The sequence below is a fragment of the Podarcis pityusensis genome (genome assembly GCF_964106645.2).
Source record: "Podarcis pityusensis genome assembly, chromosome: 10".
In the NCBI taxonomy this organism is placed as follows: domain Eukaryota; kingdom Metazoa; phylum Chordata; class Lepidosauria; order Squamata; family Lacertidae; genus Podarcis; species Podarcis pityusensis.
Genome location: NC_138035.1, coordinates 6,025,241 through 6,044,120, shown reverse-complemented (window position 1 = coordinate 6,044,120; position 18,880 = coordinate 6,025,241). Strand labels below are relative to the sequence as shown.

General features: G+C 47.2%; 1 protein-coding gene across 1 annotated transcript in view; it reads right to left on the bottom strand.

Annotated features, from left to right (window-relative positions):
• Window positions 1–1,464: 1,464 nt before the first annotated feature.
• Window positions 1,465–18,880, bottom strand: part of SMO (smoothened, frizzled class receptor) — a 29,027-nt gene continuing 11,611 nt past the window's right edge. Inside the window, exons 5-12 of the mRNA XM_081022769.1 lie at window positions 17,822–18,041; window positions 13,549–13,672; window positions 13,262–13,354; window positions 12,237–12,345; window positions 9,720–9,905; window positions 8,490–8,638; window positions 7,053–7,187; window positions 1,465–5,971 (exon numbers count right to left, since the gene is read on the bottom strand). Coding sequence (XP_080878895.1) covers window positions 5,331–5,971; window positions 7,053–7,187; window positions 8,490–8,638; window positions 9,720–9,905; window positions 12,237–12,345; window positions 13,262–13,354; window positions 13,549–13,672; window positions 17,822–18,041 — 1,657 coding nt within the window. The 3' untranslated portion in view covers window positions 1,465–5,330. The remainder of the gene's footprint in view (window positions 5,972–7,052; window positions 7,188–8,489; window positions 8,639–9,719; window positions 9,906–12,236; window positions 12,346–13,261; window positions 13,355–13,548; window positions 13,673–17,821; window positions 18,042–18,880) is intronic.

Sequence of the window (18,880 nt, the reverse complement as noted above, 5' to 3'; positions counted from 1 at the left end):
GGAACGAGTACATGAAACCCAACAGAACGTGGACCCGGAGCCTCAACACCTTTGGGAACAGCTGGGAAGTCATGGTCCCCAGCAGAGAAAGGGAGGCTGGCAGCCATCCTCGCATCAGTTCAGGCCCTGGGGCAGCTCTTGTCCCTCATACTCGGCTTCTCCCTCATTCAGCAGTTAATCTCTAAACAAGAAGCAGAGAGCTGGGTCTCAAACTCCCTAGAGAAGCAGATTGGAACTGCAGGCCAGCCACATCTGTGGATGGCAGCATGTTGGCCACCCCAGAAGACCCACTGTCTTAAGCCCCCAAGTCACTCGCACGTGACCCTGTCGTCTGCTTGTCTGTACCACTGCAAACCTTCTGCCTCGGATTCCTGCGCCGATAATTGCCAGATCTGCACAGTGGTCATGAATGAAGCTCACGAAGGGTCCATGTAGTCTGAAGGCAACTAATTGCCCCCTGTTAAGAGGGTGGAAAGGGACGCGGGTGGTGCTGTGGGTTAAACCACAGAGCCTAGGACTTGCCTATCAGAAGGTCGGCGGTTCGAATCCCCGCAATGGGGTGAACTCCCGTTGCTCTGTCCCAGCTCCTGCCAACCTAGCAGTTCAAAAGCACATCAAAGTGCAAGTAGATAAATAGGTACCGCTCCGGCGGGAAGGTAAACGGCGTTTCCATGTGCTGTTCTGGTTCGCCAGAAGCAGCTTAGTCATGCTGGCCACATGACCCGGAAGCTGTACGCCGGCTCCCTTGGCCAATAAAGCGAGATGAGCGCCGCAACCCCCCGAGTCGGCCACGTCTGGACCTAGTGGTCAGGGGTCCCTTTACCTTTTAAGAGGGTGGAACTGCTTCGAAAATACTCCCAGTTCCTCGCTCTGGAAGGAGGAAGGCAGCTAAATCCAGCTCCACAGTGCCACCTGCCGGCAGAAACCTCACAAGGAATACCTCCCCTTTTCTCTCTCTTCCCAGCCTTACAAGTCTAGGAATCTAGAAAGCTGACCATCGCTCCATCCTGCCCAGTGATGTCTACACTGGGGACTGCACCTGGGACCTCTAATACTGAGCTATGTCCCTTTCTATAATTCTTCATCGTGGAAAGAAAAGCTCTTGAGATTGTAAGGCTACCAGATTTTTTTTTCAATGAATCCAGGGACACTTCAAATAAATAAATACTACACGTTTGGGACGTTGATGATGCAGCGACGGCGATTTGCTGCCTTGATCTCAACCGCCACATTTCCCCTTCGTCCGAGGCTTCTATCTCCTTTCTCCCTGAGCCTGGGCAGCCCCTGAGTTGTGGGTTCTTCGGCGGTGGTGGTGGGGAAGCGGTGCGCAGTGGGTCAGGCGTGGAAGGCGGAGAAGGAGGGCCGAGAGCGGCGGCTGTGAGGCTCGGGCAGCGCAATGCCTCCCTTCCCATCGGAGCACCCCCAACCCCATTCCCACTTCCGTGCAAGCATACAGAAATCAACTGGAATATAAAACAGTAAATATTTATTTGACAGCTGCGTATTGAAAATATACGATTTCTTCCTTTTCTCCGCCAGATACTTGGTTGCTTACAATGTACGGGTCTTGTCTTAACCCTACCCAAGTTCAGTAGCCTAGACTAGGACTTAAAAAAATAGAGCACAGATCAGCCTTCTGGCCTGGGGGGTTACAAACACCACCCCACACCACCCCATCAAAACATCAGCTATATTGGTAGGAATGACATTTATAAAGCAAGCTGTGATGCCTCAACAGCAGTTTGTTCTTGACTGTAAGGTCTTTGGGGGCAGAGACCAGTTTTCTTCTCCATTCTTTGCCGTACACGTCACAATCAATACCTTTTGGTCCTCCCCCTCCGTCCGTCAACTGCCACAAAAGCAAGATGAAACACACTCCTCTTTTTTTTAGTTGTGCATCTCAGATGAACAAAACTCTTTTTGTGCTGGTTCAAATCCCACCCACTTGAAATACCCCAGAACTTTTCTATTTCTTTATTTGAAGAGCTGGCAGCTTTACACCGTTTAACAAATGGCCTGGTTTTCTTAGGAAGGGCGCCACAGAATCGTAGAGCTAGTCAAACTGCTTGCAATGCAACGATCGCAGCTGAATCGCCAAAGCACAATTAATTTTCTCCCAAATTCCGATCAGGGTGTTAAGCAGAGGTACCCTTAATTTAGATCATGGGGTAGGCAAACTAAGGTCCAGGTGCTGGATCCGCCCCAATCGCCTTCTAAATCCGGCCCGTGGACAGTCCAGGAATCAGTGTGTTTTCACATGAGTAGAATGTGTCCTTTTATTTAAAATGCATCTCTGGGTTATTTGTGGGGATAAAAATGGGTTCATATTTTTTTTCTAAAATATAGTCCGGCCCCCCACAAGGTCTGAGGGACAGTGGACCGGTCCCCTGCTGAAAAACTTGCTCACCCCTGATTTAGAATAACTAGAATAAAGATGGGCCAGTTAAGACATTCCCAGAAATCAAGGCTCATAGTGGTAAGAATAGGCCACAGTGACCATAATTCACTGATTCTCCTCTTCCCCACTCCACATTAGAGGCAGAAGGAAAACTTGCACCTCTGGTTTGCAGCTAACCAGCTTACCAACAGCAACCAAACGTGGCTTGGGCAAGCCATTGTTTCCTCTCCAACCGGGATCTGAAATCGTATTTCAGTCCTTGCTTTCAGAACCATGGTTTGCACAAACCAGAGTTTGCTGCATTTCAAAGAAACCGGGGGAGGGGGGGCAAGATGAAGAGAGCGAGCCAATGCCAGTGAATTAGATCACTGAATTAAAATGCATTCGGTTAGGATCCTGCACTGTCAGGGGGCTTGGACTAGATGGCCCCTGCCAAGGCTACAATTCTTTGATTCTGTAAGGAATTAAGATACCAAGGCTGTGAATTCTATACACATTTTCCTAGGAATAAATCCCATTCAACTCAATGGGGCTTACTTCTGAGTAACCATGCCTAAGATTGCACTGGTTGATCTTTTTAACAAGATCTAGGGCTTGGTTGCGTACCGAGTCTCTCTTAGATCAATGGGGATTACAGCGGACGCTCGGGTTGCGAATGTGATCTGTGCGGGAAGCACATTCACAACCCACAGCGCAATTCGGCGCTTCTGCGCATGTGCAAAGCGCGATTTAGTGCTTCTGCGCATGTGCGACTACCAAAACCCGGAAGTAAACCGTTCCGGTACTTCCGGGTTTCGGCGGTCTGCAACCCAAAACAACGCAACCTGAAGCGTCTGTAACGCGAGGTATGACTGTACTTCCAGATATATACGGACAGGACTGTGGCCTTCAACAGAGGTAATTTCCCCCCCTCCCCCCCTCAAAAACCCTTAGCAGGCAGTCCTTCAGGGACTGCTCCAATTGCTATTTATATTTTAAATTTGTATTCCCACCCAGTCAACCTTTTCTTCCCTCACAGGTGATTCCCAGGCAGTCTCCCATCCAGACACTCACCAGCCCCACACCTGCTTAGCTTCAGCATTGGGGGGGACCCTCAGGCCGTGCGCCCTGGGACTAGGAGGCAGAAGGCATGATTTCTCCAACTAGGGACAGCTGGGTAGCGTTTTTCTCTTCTAAAATTCATTTCCTATGAAAAGGCTACGAAGTCTAAGCTCTGACACTATTAAACAAAACCTCACCTCTGCGCTTTATACGTCAATATGTTAACGAACGGCATGGAATTAAAAAAAGAGCAACAGAAATATTTCAATGTGTTACCAGAGCGGCGTTGCTCCCCCAAACTCTCCTCATCCAACGGGACGTTTGTGTTTACTTAATACGACGGTTGCTTTCCCCCCATCCTTGTTGCGAGACCAAAGTGGGCCTTCGATACAAATGACGGAAATCAAGACTACAACTCCCAACAGGCAATACGGAGGTGGCACGCACTGCATGCTGGGATGCTTAGTCTTCCCAAGCAGCCCTAGACTTCTGATTCCTCCTTTCTATGGGGAATGTTCTCAGAGTAGGGTGAATCCCATTGGAAGGATCACACAAAGTGGTCCTACAGAGGAGAGCTGGGGATCCTGTTCCCGCGCCCCCCAGATACTGCTGCACTACAACTCCCATCATCCCTGTGCTGCAGGGGATGATGGGAATTGGAGTCCAGGAACCTCCAGAAAGCTACAGCTTCCCCCAGCCCTGTTGAAAGGAGTTGGTCCAGGCCTGCAACCTCCAGACTGGAGACTCTCCAGGGATTCAACCTGCAATAGCCGATATCCAAGGGCTCTGGCACAGATTTGCAGCCCTGCCTTACGCATGAATCCGTCAACAAGGCACAAATGTACCCAAACCCATCCATGCAGCAAGCTGTGCTCCTTCTTGTCCAAACAATATTCTTCTCCCTTGCGACACCTATTTCCCAAACATCAAATGTGCAAGGCAAGAGCTGGTTCTCCAAAGCATGGATCCTACACCAGGGTGGAGGAACTCAGATCTGGAGTCTGAATCTGGCCCTGAAGACCTCTACATCTGACCCTCAGATCTGTTCCCCAGGCCTCAAGGCCAGCCCCACTCCGGGCGTGTTTATGGGCGGCCAGAACATGTCACTGAACTCTAAACGATGATGCTCGGCCGACTGTACAAAGGCAAAATTTGTTGCTGCGCCCATTTTTGCCACTGGCTCCACCCACCGCTGCCATGTGACCCCCGGGAAAGAACGAGGTGGGAAAGGTTCTTCAGCTACAAGATCAGAACGGATCCCAACCGCCGTTCCTTCTGGCCAGGAAAACCAGTGCGCCCGCTCACAGGAGGGAGCGTTCACACACACCGCCGACGGGGAAGAGACCCTGGATCTACTTCAGGACAGCGCCAATTGGCAAGCCCTGAAGAGGTTCTGTTTGGAAGCGCAGGGAGAAGACTTGAGGACCCTCTCTAACATCTTGCCCGACCGTCGCTGCGACCGTCGCTGCTCAAAAACCCTCCCTGGCCCTCGATAAATATCCCGCAAGATCCACGCAGCTCCTGCAAGATCCATGGTGTGGAAGAAGCATTCAGCGATCTCCATCTCAGGAGATCCGTCTGTTTTCCTAAGCAAACGACGAGGCAACGGTGGACGCGTTGGGACGTGCAAGATTTCGCCTGGAGGGAGGAAGGGAAGGAAAGGAAGGAAAGCTTTTGCACCAAAGTCAGAAACAAGAGCTCAAAGAAAACCGTCTTGTTATCTCAGCAGGGAAAATATAGCTTCTCCTAGCAGGGCAAAAACCCAGGAGACAGTTTCTGGTGGGGGCAGAAGTTGGGAACGTCCGCTTCTCCCGTCATGGCTGCTCTACAACCAAATAAACCTCTTCTCCCTCGTCCCCCCAAAGTCCTCTGGAAAGGGTCTTCCAAAATCCTAGAAATCCGAATCGAGGTCCAGCAATTCCGCATCCATGAGGTTTGTCCGGGAGTGCATAGGGGCTGGCAGCTCCCCTCGCCGTCCCTGCGGAGCCCTGCGCGGGGTGCCGCTCAGAAAGGCAGACCCCGGGGCCACGCTCCGGGGTGGCGGCTGGGGGAAGCTGCCGCGAGGCAGAGGCTGCCGACGTCCCGGGAAGAACCAGGCGCCGCTTCCGGGTCCTGCCTCCTCCACGGGGCCGTTATCCGGGCAGAAGGGGTGGGTGACGGGAGGCAGGGCGGCGCTGTTCCGCCGGCAGCCGAGGGCCGACGGGTGCTCTGGGGGCGCCCCCCTGGAAAAAGGGTCCTCCTGGGGCAGGGCCGCGGGCCGCCAGGCCGGGTAGGCCCTGGGCGCAAGGACGTCGTTCAGAGCCTGAGCCTCCCTGGCGCTGGCGACGAAGCACTTGGTCTTGGGGAGCTGGGGGAGGCGAGGGACGGAGCTGAGGCGCTGTGGGGCGAAGGGGTCCAGGTCGTAGGCGGGCCCCATGGGGCAGACCTCCTTCTTCTTCCGCCGCTTTTTCTTCTTGCGGCTCAGCTTCTTCTCCCGCCGGGGGGACAGCTCGGTTTCCACCAGCCACAAGTTGGCTCGCTCCTCGGGGGGCACTGTGTGGGTGGGCAAAGGAAGGGCAGAGGCGATGGTTAGGGGGGGTACGGGACCTCCGTCCGAAGCCCCCCACCCCAGCGCACAAACCTCAAAACCCCAAATCGCTGCCTGCTTCGAGATGGCTGATTCGTTTCACGGCACTCCCAGGCCGAACCAAACATTCAAAGCGCTGTGGAGGCACATGAAACCATCATGGCTTCCCCCTGCAAAGGATTCTGGGAGCTGGGGTTTTGCTAAGGGCGCTGGAAGTTATGAGGAAACTCCCCGCCCCACCGTTCTCCTTAAAGGTAAAAAGGGTAAAGGGACCCCTGACCGTTAGGTCCAGTTGCGGACGACTCTGGAGTTGCGGCGCTCATCTTGCTTTACTGGCCGGGGGAGCCGGCGTACAGCTTCCGGGTCATGTGGCCAGCATGACTAAGCCACTTCTGGCGAACCAGAGCAGCGCACGGAAATGCCGTTTACCTTCCCGCCGGAGTGGTACCTATTTATCTACTTGCACTTTGACGTGCTTTCGAACTGCTAAGTGGGCAAGAGAAGGGACCGAGCAACGGGAGCTCACCCCGTCGCGGGGATTCGAACCGCTGACCTTCTGATCGGCAAGCTCTAGGCTCTGTGGTTTAACCCACAGCGCCACATGCGTCCCTATCATTCTCCTTACGGAGCTACAATTCCCGGAGAAGAAGAGGGATTGATTGTTGAACAACTCTGGGAATCGAAGGGAAGGCCACATTCATAGCATACATTTCAAGGGCTGGGATACTGCTTGAAACCGTCATGGCTTCCCCCTGCAAAGGATTCTGGGAGCTGGGTGAAGGGCACTGAGAGTTGAAAGCTCCCCTCACTGAACTATAATTCCCAGAGCTCCCTGTGAAGAAGAGGGATTGGTTGTGAAACCGCTCAGATCAAAAATAACAGTTTAGGCCAGGAAACATCAGGGAAATGTCATAAACTACCATGTGAAACGCAGCCATAGAAACCCAGTATTATTATTATTTTTGTAATGTTATCGTTGCTTCCCTTGCTCTGTCTATACACCAAATAGAATATTATTGAAAGAAAGAAGAAAATAAGCAGAATTACCTGGCGTCGCTACCGGAGTGACGGAGACATCCTGAGACAAAATGGCTCCCCTCCTGGCTACCATCTTGGTCACATGCTGGGCCCAAGCAGAGGACACATCTCCCGACGGCTCATTGATATCGAAAACCAAACCAGCTGGGAAAAGAAAATTATAATGATGTATACAAATAAAAGGGGGAAGGGGAGAATATTTCAAACAATGCGTTTTTCAAAGCCTGAATCCCCTCAGAATTATCTTGGCCAACGTTTGCCCACTGTGGTGGGACGGCTGGGTTGCATTCCATTATGATATTTCTTCTAATCTGTGTTTGAACTGTTAATGCATACTGTGGTGAACCACACTGGGCACAATTTTGTGGGAGAATGATAAAAATAAATGGCATTAAAAAAAAAAGCAAAAAAGCAAGGAAATAGTCACGTTGAAGGTCAGGAACATTCAGGGGTGTCAGGAATTGTAACCCAGTTCAAACAATTCTGTATGCAATTATGCAGAATTTCCCCAAGACAAAATGTAAAAATAAGACATTTATATTCCACCAAGTGTCGGTCTCTTTAAATATGACATGACTTAAATGTATGCAATACCCCCAGAGATGGAAAGAAGATAAAAGTCCCGAAAAGAGATGAATGGTTGATGAAGATGTCTTTAATGACAGATGTTTTAATGTATTTTTAATCTTTTGTTGGAAGCTGCCCAGAGTGGCTGGGGAAACCCAGCCAGATGGGCAGGGTAGAAATAAATTATTATTATTATTATTATTATTATTATTATTATTATTATTATTATTGACTACACCAAAATGGCGAAAATGACCGGGAAAATCAGAAACCAGGAAGATAGAAACTTTAACAAGGAATGAGGAAAAATTACAATTTACTTAAGAGAACACTGTAAACAGCTAAAAACTTTTGGCAGGATTTGAGTAACGCTTGCAATGTATTAAAAACTAAGGTAAAAATGGACTATCTTAAGAAAAATAGAGAAAAAATATGATGCAGTAGAAAAAGATTGATAATGGAAACCATGGAGGGGTAGAGGGAAGTCTAAGGATTCAGGGAATCCTAAATGTTGTTGATGATGATTAATGTGTGAATTCAAATGTATAGTGTAAAATTGAACAAAAAATTATTTAAAATAAGGTAAATGTATGCAATACCAACATCATGTTCAAGTGATGTTGCAATACCAACATCATGTTCAAGTGAACGGGTCCCGTTCGCAACCAGAGGTACCACTGTATAGCATATATTCAAAACAAAAAAGCATGACAATTTGTGGTTGACAAAGGACAGCTGGACATATCAAGGGCCCCATTACCTTCAGTAGCTGAGGGACTCATCAAACCGAAATCTGGCCCTGGCCTGGCTGTGGGAGGCTGCCCTCCATCGGGCGGGCATGGAGCCCCAAAGCACCCCCTTCCCTGTGGACATACGTACCAACCGGCCCCTCGTGCGAGACAGTCCGCAAGCTGAAGGAGAGCTCTTGGTTGGGGTTGCGCTGAAGATCTTTGCGCCGGGAAAAGGCCTTGGCAATCATCTTGCTCTTCTTCAGCCTCTTGGGCTCGTTGCTGCTCTGGCCAGTCAGCCTGCGGGGAGGGGATTTATTTATTTGATGCAATTTAAACGCTGCTTGATCAGGGGGGGAAACATACCCCAAAATCCTCAAAGCAGTTTACCAAAAAAAAAAAAAAGAGAGAGAGAGAGAGAGGAATAAAATCAACCCTAAGAAAAAGCACCAGCGATAATCTAAAACATTCGAAAGTTAAAAACTGGAAAAATAACGCAGCTCCCTTTAATGATTGGATTGAAAATATGTGCAAATTTGCTGCACACTAACAAGTTGTGTACAAATGTAGACTTGCCATGGTGAAATTGAACAAAATTTGGAATTCTTTTTTATAGATACCATATGAGATTAAGGCCTGGTTAACAACAACAACAACAATAATAATAATAATAACAATTTTATTTATATCCCGCCCTCCCCAGCCGAAGCTGGGCTCAGAGAGGCTAACAACAGTAAAATAATACAACATTCTAAAATCAGTTCAAATCAAATATCAAGTCGTCGTCCCCCTTTTTTGTAACGTGCACAGTCTCTTTTTTTTGTTTCATTTTCTACATGTGTACTATTTCTTGTTTCTTAGTTTTTGTGCACTTGTATTTTTGTACTTTTCATTTTTCAATAAAGAATTTAAAATTTAAAAAACCAGACTTAAAAAAAAAAGATTGAAATGCTCAAATTTCTAAACTGCTGGGCAGGTAATTTTTGTCTAAACCAGCCTTTCTCCACCTGTGGGTCCCCAGATGTTGTTGAACTACAACTCCCATCACCCCTAGCTAGCAAGGCCAGAGCTCAGGGATGATGGGAGTTGTAGTCCAATGACATCTGGGGACCCACAGGTTGAGAACCACAAAAATGGTTTCAGCAGATACTGAAAAGAGTGCTGCGAAAAGAATGCCAAGTGGCAGGGAGTTCCAAAGTTTAGCTGCTGACACACTAAAATATCGAGTTCTTACAAATGGTTTATTATTTAACGGTCAGTATCGTCGGTTCGGCCGGAAGCCCAGTGCAGAGCAGATGGGGTTCTGGCGCCTGGAAGCCGCAGGATGGTCTCAAAATTTAAATCCCGGCTTCTTCCAAGGCTGGCTAGGCCCAGCTCTTACCTGCCCCAGGTGCGCTTCCAGATGAGGAGGGTAGCTTTGGTCCACACCCAGGTGCTCATGGAAATCCCCGTCCCAAACATGGCAAAGAGATTGATCTTCTCCACCAGCAGGCTGGGGCGGTTCTTGATCTCGCAGTCAGGGATGGGTTTGTTGGTCTGAGTGGCGATTGTCACGTTGGCCTCACACCTGCAGGGAGCAAGAGCGGAGGTGAAACTTGCAGGGGGGGGCAGAATATTATCACGAGATTCTTATGATTATCATTGATTTGTTTGTTGCCCGCCCTCTCCCCTAAGGTCCCAGAGAGGGTTACCAAATTAAAAGCAGCAAGAGTTCATGGGATCGCCTCTCCTGGTCTGCCCCGCAGAGGACCTTAAGGTCCATGAATAATCACAGTTTAGAGGTCCCGGGCCCTAAGGAAGTCAGACTATCCTCCACCAGGGCCAGGGCCTTTTCAGTGATGGCTCCAACCTGGTGGAACGCTCTGTCCCATGAGACCAGGGCCCTGCAGGATTTAACCTCCTTCTGCAGGGCCTGTAAGACAGAGCTATTCCACCTGGCTTTCAATTTGAACTTAGCCTGATCTTTTATTCCCCTTCCTTCCCTCCCCCTCTCCCTTTTTATGAAGATTACCCGCTCTGGGATCCCACAGCTCATTCTCCCCTGGTCTCCTCGCTGGCCCAAGTAGGACTAACTTAGCCAGCTAGCTAAGTTATCATATAACGTTTATTGGATGATCATCTAACGTTTATTGGATGAATTTTCCCCCTAAATTGATTTTTGAATTCTGAATTCATTGTTATTCACGTTTTATACTGTATTTTATGCTGTTTTTTGTTGCATCAATTAAGTGTTTTAAATTTGTTGTTAGCTGGCCTGAGCCTGGTTTTCTGAACTGGGAAGGATGGGGTATAAATAAAAATTTAATATTATTATTATAAAACAACTTACAATAAAAAAGGAAAGGTAAAGGTAAAGGACCCCTGACAGTTAAGTCCAGTCGCAAACGACTCTGGGGTTGCGGTGCTCATCTCGCTTTACTGGCTGAGGGAGCCGGGACACAGCTTCTGGGTCATGTGGCCAGCAGGACTAAGCCACTTCTGGTGAACCAGAGCAGCGCACGGAAATGCCGTTTACCTTCCCGCCGGAGCGGTACCTATTTATCTACTTGCACTGGTGTGCTTTCGAACTGCTAGGTTGGCAGGAGCAGGGACAGAGCAACGGGAGCTCACCCCAATGCAGGGATTCGAACCGCCGACCTTCTGATCGGCCAGCCCAAGAGGCTCAGTGGTTTAGACCACAGCTGTCAAACATACACCTCAAGTGTTAAAAGCCGGGGTACACAGGGGGAAGGAACCTCAGATCTCCAAACAGCCATCTGAATTTGAAGAGATATCAGGAGATTATAGCTGCAAGGTTAAGGTTGCAATCCTAACCACGCTGACCTGGGAGTAAGTGCTACTGGATTCAATAGGACTTTCTTCTGAGTAGATCACCCTGCCTAATAAACGCCCCCCTTAGAAGACACATTTTCTCCTGTGCGAGTGGAGTTGGAATTCTGGGATTATGTGTGAATCCTGTTAAACTGGGGTGGGGAACCTGCGCCCCCCCCGATGGGGAATTACAACTCCCAGCAACCTGTACGGACAATAGTCAAGGGTGATGGGAGTTGTAGTCTAACAGCACAGATTCCCCATCCCTGCAATAAAAAAAAATGAGAGTACCCCAAATTTAATTCATACTTTAACCAACACATTGGCTAAAGCTCATAAGATCATTCAACAAAGATTTCTTTAAATCTGCAAAGATTATTGATTTGAGTAGAACCCGCTACTCAAAGTACCACTTATAGCCTGAAAATGAAGCATCCTATAGGGAAACCCTGCTGCTGTCGATTTGTGATGCTTTCTTCCAGACAATGGTTTGTGTGTAAGAAACTGAGTTCCACTGGGAGGGCGATTGGGCGTGTTATTGTTTTGTTGTTTTGGTTTAAACATTTCCTTGTGTTCTATCCTGTATTTTATTCTGTGAACCACCCTGAGATCTTTCAATGAAGAACGGTATACGAATTTAATAAATAATAAAAAATACACTGTGATTCTGGACGTCGTCGCAGAATCTGGATTTCCTGGTGTACAATTCAAGGTGGGCGTTTTGGTGGACGTGGGTTTGTTCCGCAGATACACCATTTCCCAGGCTTGGCATCAGCATGTGAGCATCTGCCAGGGGTCTTCAGGGCTCCCTTAAATCCCTTATACATCCCTCCGCTCTGATACTCCCCAGTGCTTGACGGCTGGGAGCGTGAGGCACCATCTTGATTTCCCACAATGCCCCTGGAGTGTTGCTCCATCCCAGCCTTTGCCACCCAGGTGCCTCAGCTCTTGAGCTACGCAGCATGGCGCCCGAAGGGCATCAGGTCGGCCTCTAAGAGATCACCCACAAAAAGAGCCACCCACGAAGGCAGCCAGTAGCCCCCTGCCTGGAACAAGAGGGGAACATGGGTGGGCACCCGCTACTCACAAGACGTACTCCCGGAAGCTCCTCTCCCACTCCGCCTGGTTGAAGAAATCGTAGAAGTGGCACCCAAAGGTGATGAACACAAAGCCAAACGCCAGGAAGCCAAAGATCCCTGCCATGGAGGGAGAAAGAAATTGAGTCCGTCACACGTCCAGCTACTTCAGGGCATGGAGGAGTGCAGATATCCAGAGCGTGGGGGTCAGGTGGGATTGCGATGAGGAATTATGAAATATGGAGCAAGCTACTGTGTCCGCTATGAAAGCATTGCGTTGACTGGGTTTGATTCATTGACAATAGTTTCTGATCGAATCCCACAGGCCCTGCCATTTGCTTTCTAACAGATTGGCGGCTAACAGATTGAGGTTGAATCCTGACAAGACAGAAGTACAGTGGTGCCTCTCAAGACGAAATTAATCCGTTCCGCGAGTCTCTTCGTCTTGCGGTTTTTTCGTCTTGCGAAGCACGGCTATTAGCGGCTTAGCGGCTTTAAGAAAAAGGAAACAAACTCGCAAGAACTCGCAAGACGTTTCGTCTTGCAAAGCAAGCCCATAGGGAAATTCGTCTTGCGGAACGACTCAAAAAACGGAAAACTCTTTCGTCTAGCGAGTTTTTCGTCTTGCGAGGCATTCGTCTTGCGGGGCACCACTGTACTCTTTTTGGGGGGACAGGAGGCAGGCTGGTGTGGGGGACTCCCTTGTCCTCAGTGGGGCATCTGTGCCCCTGAAGGACCAGGTGCGCAGCCTGGGAGTCATTTTGGACTGACAGCTGTCCATGGAGGCGCAGGTCAATTCTGTGTCCAGGGCAGCTGGTCCTTCAGGAGTAATAAATAATAAATTTTTATTTATATCCACCCTCCCCAGCCGAAGCTGGGCTCAGAGCAGCTAACAACAGTAAAAATAACACAGTTTACATAAAATCACAATCAATTAATGTTGTCCCAACTTCCTTTTTCTCTGCAGGAACTGCCCTCCCTCCCAAAAAAACCCACACAACCTACAGATCCTGCCACGCAAGTCCGGCCTACTCACCAAGGCGCAACATCGTCTCATTGATCTTACTAGCGGCTTTTTCGCTCAGGAGACCCGGGTGGTTGCTTTTGATGGAGAACAAGGTCATCACACCTAGGAGGGAAGCGGCAGAATTAATAATAATAATAATAATAATAATAATAATAATAATAATAATTTATTATTTATACCCCGGCCATCCGGCTGAGTTTCCCCAGCCACTCTGGGCGGCTCCCAATCAAGTGTTAAAAACGGTACAGCATTAAATATTAAAAAGCACCAGAGAGAACAAATTGAGAGGAGCCCACCTCTGATCAGGAAATAGCCACCGATGATGAGCACTAGGCCGATGGGGGCCAGGACAAAACCGGCTCGGTAGCGGTAGTTCTTGTAGCCCACAAAGCAAATGCCGCTCACAGAGTCCCCGTCAACCTGGGAAAGCAAGAGGGAGGGAGGAAAGACAGGTAGAGAAGCCAGAAAGCTTAAAAAAAAACTGGAAACAAGTACAGTGGTGCCTCGCAAGACGAAATTAATCCGTTCCGCGAGTCTCTTCATCTTGTGGTTTTTTCGTCTTGCGAAGCACGGCTATTAGCGGCTTAGCGGCTATTAACGGCTTAGCGGCTTTAAGAAAAAGGAAACAAACACGCAAGAACTCGCAAGACGTTTCGTCTTGTGAAGCAAGCCCATAGGGAAATTCGTCTTGCGGAACGACTCAAAAAACGGAAAACTCTTTCGTGTTCCGCGTTTTTCTTCTTGCGAGGTACCACTGTACAGTCATACCTCAGGTTAGATGCTTCAGGTTGCGTTTTTTCGGGTTTACAGACCGCCAAAACCCGGAAGTACCAGAACGGGTTACTGCCGGGTTTCGGCAGTTGTGCATGAGCAGAAGCGCTAAATTGCGCTTTGCACATGCGCAGAAGCGCTGAATCGCAATCCGCACGTGGGAGGACACGCCACTGCGGGTTGTGAATACTGCAGGTTGCGAACGTGCATCCCACATAGGTCACGTTCACAACCTGAGTGTCCGCTGTACCTAAAACACAACAACATCTCCGAAACAGCTTTCTGTCCTCCCTACAAAGTATTAAGTGTTTTCCTCTCTCCTGTGACACCGGAACTCGTGGCGATTAAATGAAGATGACTGGTCAGAGATTGGGGACACAAAGAACTATTTGAAAAAATATCAAGAATGACCAGAAATTGTTCTTATATGCAACAACAGCGGCGAGGTTATCGTTAGCCCAGGATTGGAAACAACAGCAATTACCAACAGTAGAAGAATGGCGACAGAAGGTAATGGAATATGCAGAAATAGCTAGATTAACGGGGGAAATTCGACAACAGGGCGATGAAACATTTCGAAAAGAATGGGGAAAATTTATGTCATACATAGGAAGGATAAGGTGAAATAGTGAAACCAGTAGAATTGAAATAAACCTCATAATGTGAAATACAAAGAAAATTTCTGGATAAAGAAAATAATAAAAAGTAAAATGTATAATGTGATTAATCTAACCAGTGGTAGTTTTAAATGAATACAGACAGACAACAGGAATTGTATATACAGGAGGATTTACTTGACTATAGACACTCTATGGAGAAATACAAAAGAAGAACAATAATATACAATACGGATGAATACAATGCAAAAAATTTAGATGTGATATAAAAAGCCAGAAGAAGGAAGGAAGTCAGCCAGCTCTGGGGAGCAAATAAAAATGTAAAATGTAATACAGTATGTCTATGTGGAGTATGTAAATGAAAATCAACGAAGAATATTATGGGGGGGGGGAGTATAGTCATAATAAAAATTATAAAATAATAAAGTAACTTCATTATTTATTGCTAAGTATGATTTATAATTTGTTTATTTATGAAAAGGATTTAATAGTAGTAATTACAATAACAAAATGCAATATCAGAGAGTAAGTTGGAAAACCATCAGTCCAGGAGGTTGGAAGTCTTAGGCTGTTATGGCCAAATGTTTGCTATGCTATATATATATATGTCGGATGTTACGTTTAAAAATATGTGTAAAAACCAAAAAAGTTATGATAAAAAAGAAAAAAGTATTATAGTCAAGCACAGGCAGGATTCGAGATAGGAGCAGCAGCAGCAGAAAAATGATAAAGTAATTATATTAGAGGAGTTTCTGTAATAGATAAAGTGTTTCTACACAGGAGGAAAGGATTTGAACAAAAGCGCTGTGCAGGTGTGAGTGGGAAGTCAATTCATGAATGTGTGAGTAAACCGCTTTTATATATACTGTACACAAGATTGTGTTGTGTCTATTCTTTTTAAGAGGGGTATAAGGGAAATCACCAGGAATATTGAGAAGCTTAAACAAGCTTGCAACAAGCGAACCGCTGTGAGTTTAAAAGGGGAATGTTAAAACTCTGCTAAGTTACACAACTTGCTAGCGCAAGTTAGGAAGGAGATTAATAAACAATATATCCTCTCCTGCCTCCCTGAACATTCCCACATGAACAACTTAGGGAGTTCTGGGGTCACCTGAACCACCATATCCCAGCTCAGTTGCCAAGATAATTTGCAGAAGTGTCGCTGGAACATTCTCCAAGCTGTCAAGGCTCATTTGACAACAACGTAGGAACACCTGTTATATGAGGCCAAGGGTTCATACTGCCCACCAGATGTCCTAATGGGAAACCCGCAATCAGGATTTGAACCCAAGATCTCTCTCTCCACTCCTGCAGTTTCCAGCCAATGACAAGTATAAAGCACCGCTGCGTCCAACACAATCACTTCCCTGGGATGAGAACAACGCTTTCCCTGGGGAAAATCCAAGCCACACAGCACACCTGCGCAAAAAGGCCATTTTTGAATGGGGGGGGGGGAAATCCTGTGGCGTTTGTTGTCATATTCTCCATTAAAAAATGGAATTTAGCAACTAAGCGCACTCTAATGATCTCAAATCAAAGCTTACCTCGTGCACTATCACGCCTTGAATTTTGGAGGAGGGGGGCATTTTTAAGAACTTTGATCAGCAGGCTTTTTAATGGGGAAGCCAAATAGATCATTTCCAGAAACAAAAACCTTTGATAATTCCAAGCAGCCTGATTGGAACAAATGTGAGCTATACTCTCTGCATGCTCTTTTAATAGAGATGAGGTTTGTTTCAATCTTTTTCTACTAGCCTAATGTCTATCACATTATGTATGTATGGAAGTGTGAGCTGGACCATAAAGAAGGCTGATCGCCGAAGAATGGATGCTTTTGAATTCTGGTGCTGGAGGAGACTCTTGAGAGTCCCATGGACTGCAAGGAGAGCAAACCTCTCCATTCTGAAGGAAATCAGCCCTGAGTGCTCACTGGAAGGACAGATCGTGAAGCTGAGGCTCCAATACTTTGTCCACCTCATGAGAAGAGAAGACTCCCTGGAAAAGACCCTGATGTTGGGAAAGATGGAGGGCACAAGGAGAAGGGGACGACAGAGGATGAGATGGTTGGACAGTGTTCTCGAAGCTACCAACATGAGTCTGACCAAACTGCGGGAAGCAGTGGAAGACAGGAGGGCCTGGCGTGCTCTGGTCCAGGGGGTCACGAAGAGTCAGACACAACTAAACGACTAAACAACAACAAAGGGATATAATTTGCAGGAATATTAGGCATGACTTCCTGGATCAGAGCAAAGTTGGGCCAACATTCCAGTTTGGATCCAAAGACTCCTTCATTTCAGTGGAAAGTGCTGTATGGAGATTTGTCCAATCACAACCTAAAGTCTCCAATGGTAACCAGCTACGTATTTCTATAAATTTCACATCCAAGGCATAGTGGTGTTGGCAATCTACTCTAGCATCTGCCCTATGGATGGTTTGGGCAGCCAATCCCAACAGCCTCAGCTAGCATGGCTGTACTGGCTGGGGCTGATGGGAGTTGAAATCCAAAACATCTGGACGGGCACTAGATTGGAGAAAACTGGACAATTCCGTCAACATCTGGAAAACAAAAGTAACCAGTTTCTGAAAGGGACATCCCAACCATCACCTGTAAGATAAGGCGGGAACATAAGAACAGCCCTGCTGGACCAGACCAAAGCAGAGTTTCTCAAACCCAGTATCTGGTTTCTGTGGGAGATTTGAAGTTAAATCTAACAATGTTAGTTAGTATGTGAAGGGGTTAAGGACCACAGAGTCAGTGGAAGACAGGAGGGCCTGGTGTGCTCCGGTCCAGGGGGTCACGAAGAGTCGGACACGACTAAACAACTAAACAACAACAATGTCTATCACTTAAAATTATGGTTGCCATTTTTATGTAGAAAAGCGATTACCAGTAAATCATCAGTGAATGTCTGGAGCATAACTACTCTGACCTTAGTGGATTTTAAGTGACTTTCCCAGACTGTCGTCGGTTGCATTTTTGTGCTAAAAATATGAAGAGCACACAGCAGAAAGTAGTGAAATAACGTGGTCCGTTCTGTCAGGCACTGAGCATTTAAGGCAAAACTTCATGCAACTTTCAAAAGAATCCAGATTTACTATGTAAACCACTTTTGAGTCTCCGTTAGGGGAAAAAGGTGGGATTACAAAAAATAATAAATAAATAAAATAAAAGTAAATTTACCTGGGCAACCGCCAAAATGGCAACGGTGAGGACGAAGGGAATGGACCAGGTGACCAGGTGGAAGTAGGAGGTCTTCCCCACCAGCGGCTGGTAGGTGGTACCCAGCGCCTTGAAGGATGTGTGCCAGGCATAGGTGAGCATGACAAACCAGATCACGCCCGACATCAAGGAATAGTAGACGATGACGAAGATAATCACGCAGGAGAGGGTCTCGTTGGAGCTGCGGGTAAAGGGCATTTTCTTAAAAAAATGTTTAAATATTCTTTCCCCCCAAAGCCTGAATCCTTCCTGCTAGGAATTATGGGTAATGAAATTCCCAAAAAAGTCCAGGAGAGTTTTTATGTATGCCACAGGTGCCGCTGGAATTTTAATTGCAAAATTTTGGAAGGAAGAGGATACCCAAATCAGACTGGCAAAATAAATTAAGAGAGTACGCTGAACTAGCAAGACTCTCAGCAAGGCTATGAGATGTTACAGGTGAGAAATTGATCGGAGAGTGGAACATATACAGAGCCTGCGTAAAAGAACATTGTCAAAATATTAACCCATTGGCAGATTTCGATTGAACTTCTGTGCGCAAACAGGATCGTTTTAGAAAATTTAAAGTAAGTTAAACGACAGGGAGAAAATACAAGTTAAGCGCGTATTCAAGGGATTTATTTTGAGAACAGAATGGTGTACAAAGCAAGTCTCAATTAAGGAAGTACCGTATTTTTCGCTCCATAAGACACATTTTTTCTTCTTAAAAACTAAGGGGAAATGTCTGTGCGTCTTATGGAGCGAATGCGTGGTCCCTGGAGCCAAATTGCTCAGGGGTGAAAAGCAGATTGTGCGGGGGTTTTTAGAAAGAGGGAAGGGGGTGTTGAAACAAAGCCGCTGATTGTTTGCCGATGGGGAGAGAGATAAGGGACCCTAGAGATAAAGGAGGCTGCCTGGGAGGGGGGAGGTAAAGACAGCAAACTTGCAAGGAGAGGAGACAGGAAGACTAAAGCAATGAGGAGAGAAATTAGAAGAAAAGGAGGAGCAAAAAAACTGCTTGAAGGGAAGGGAGTGTTGAAA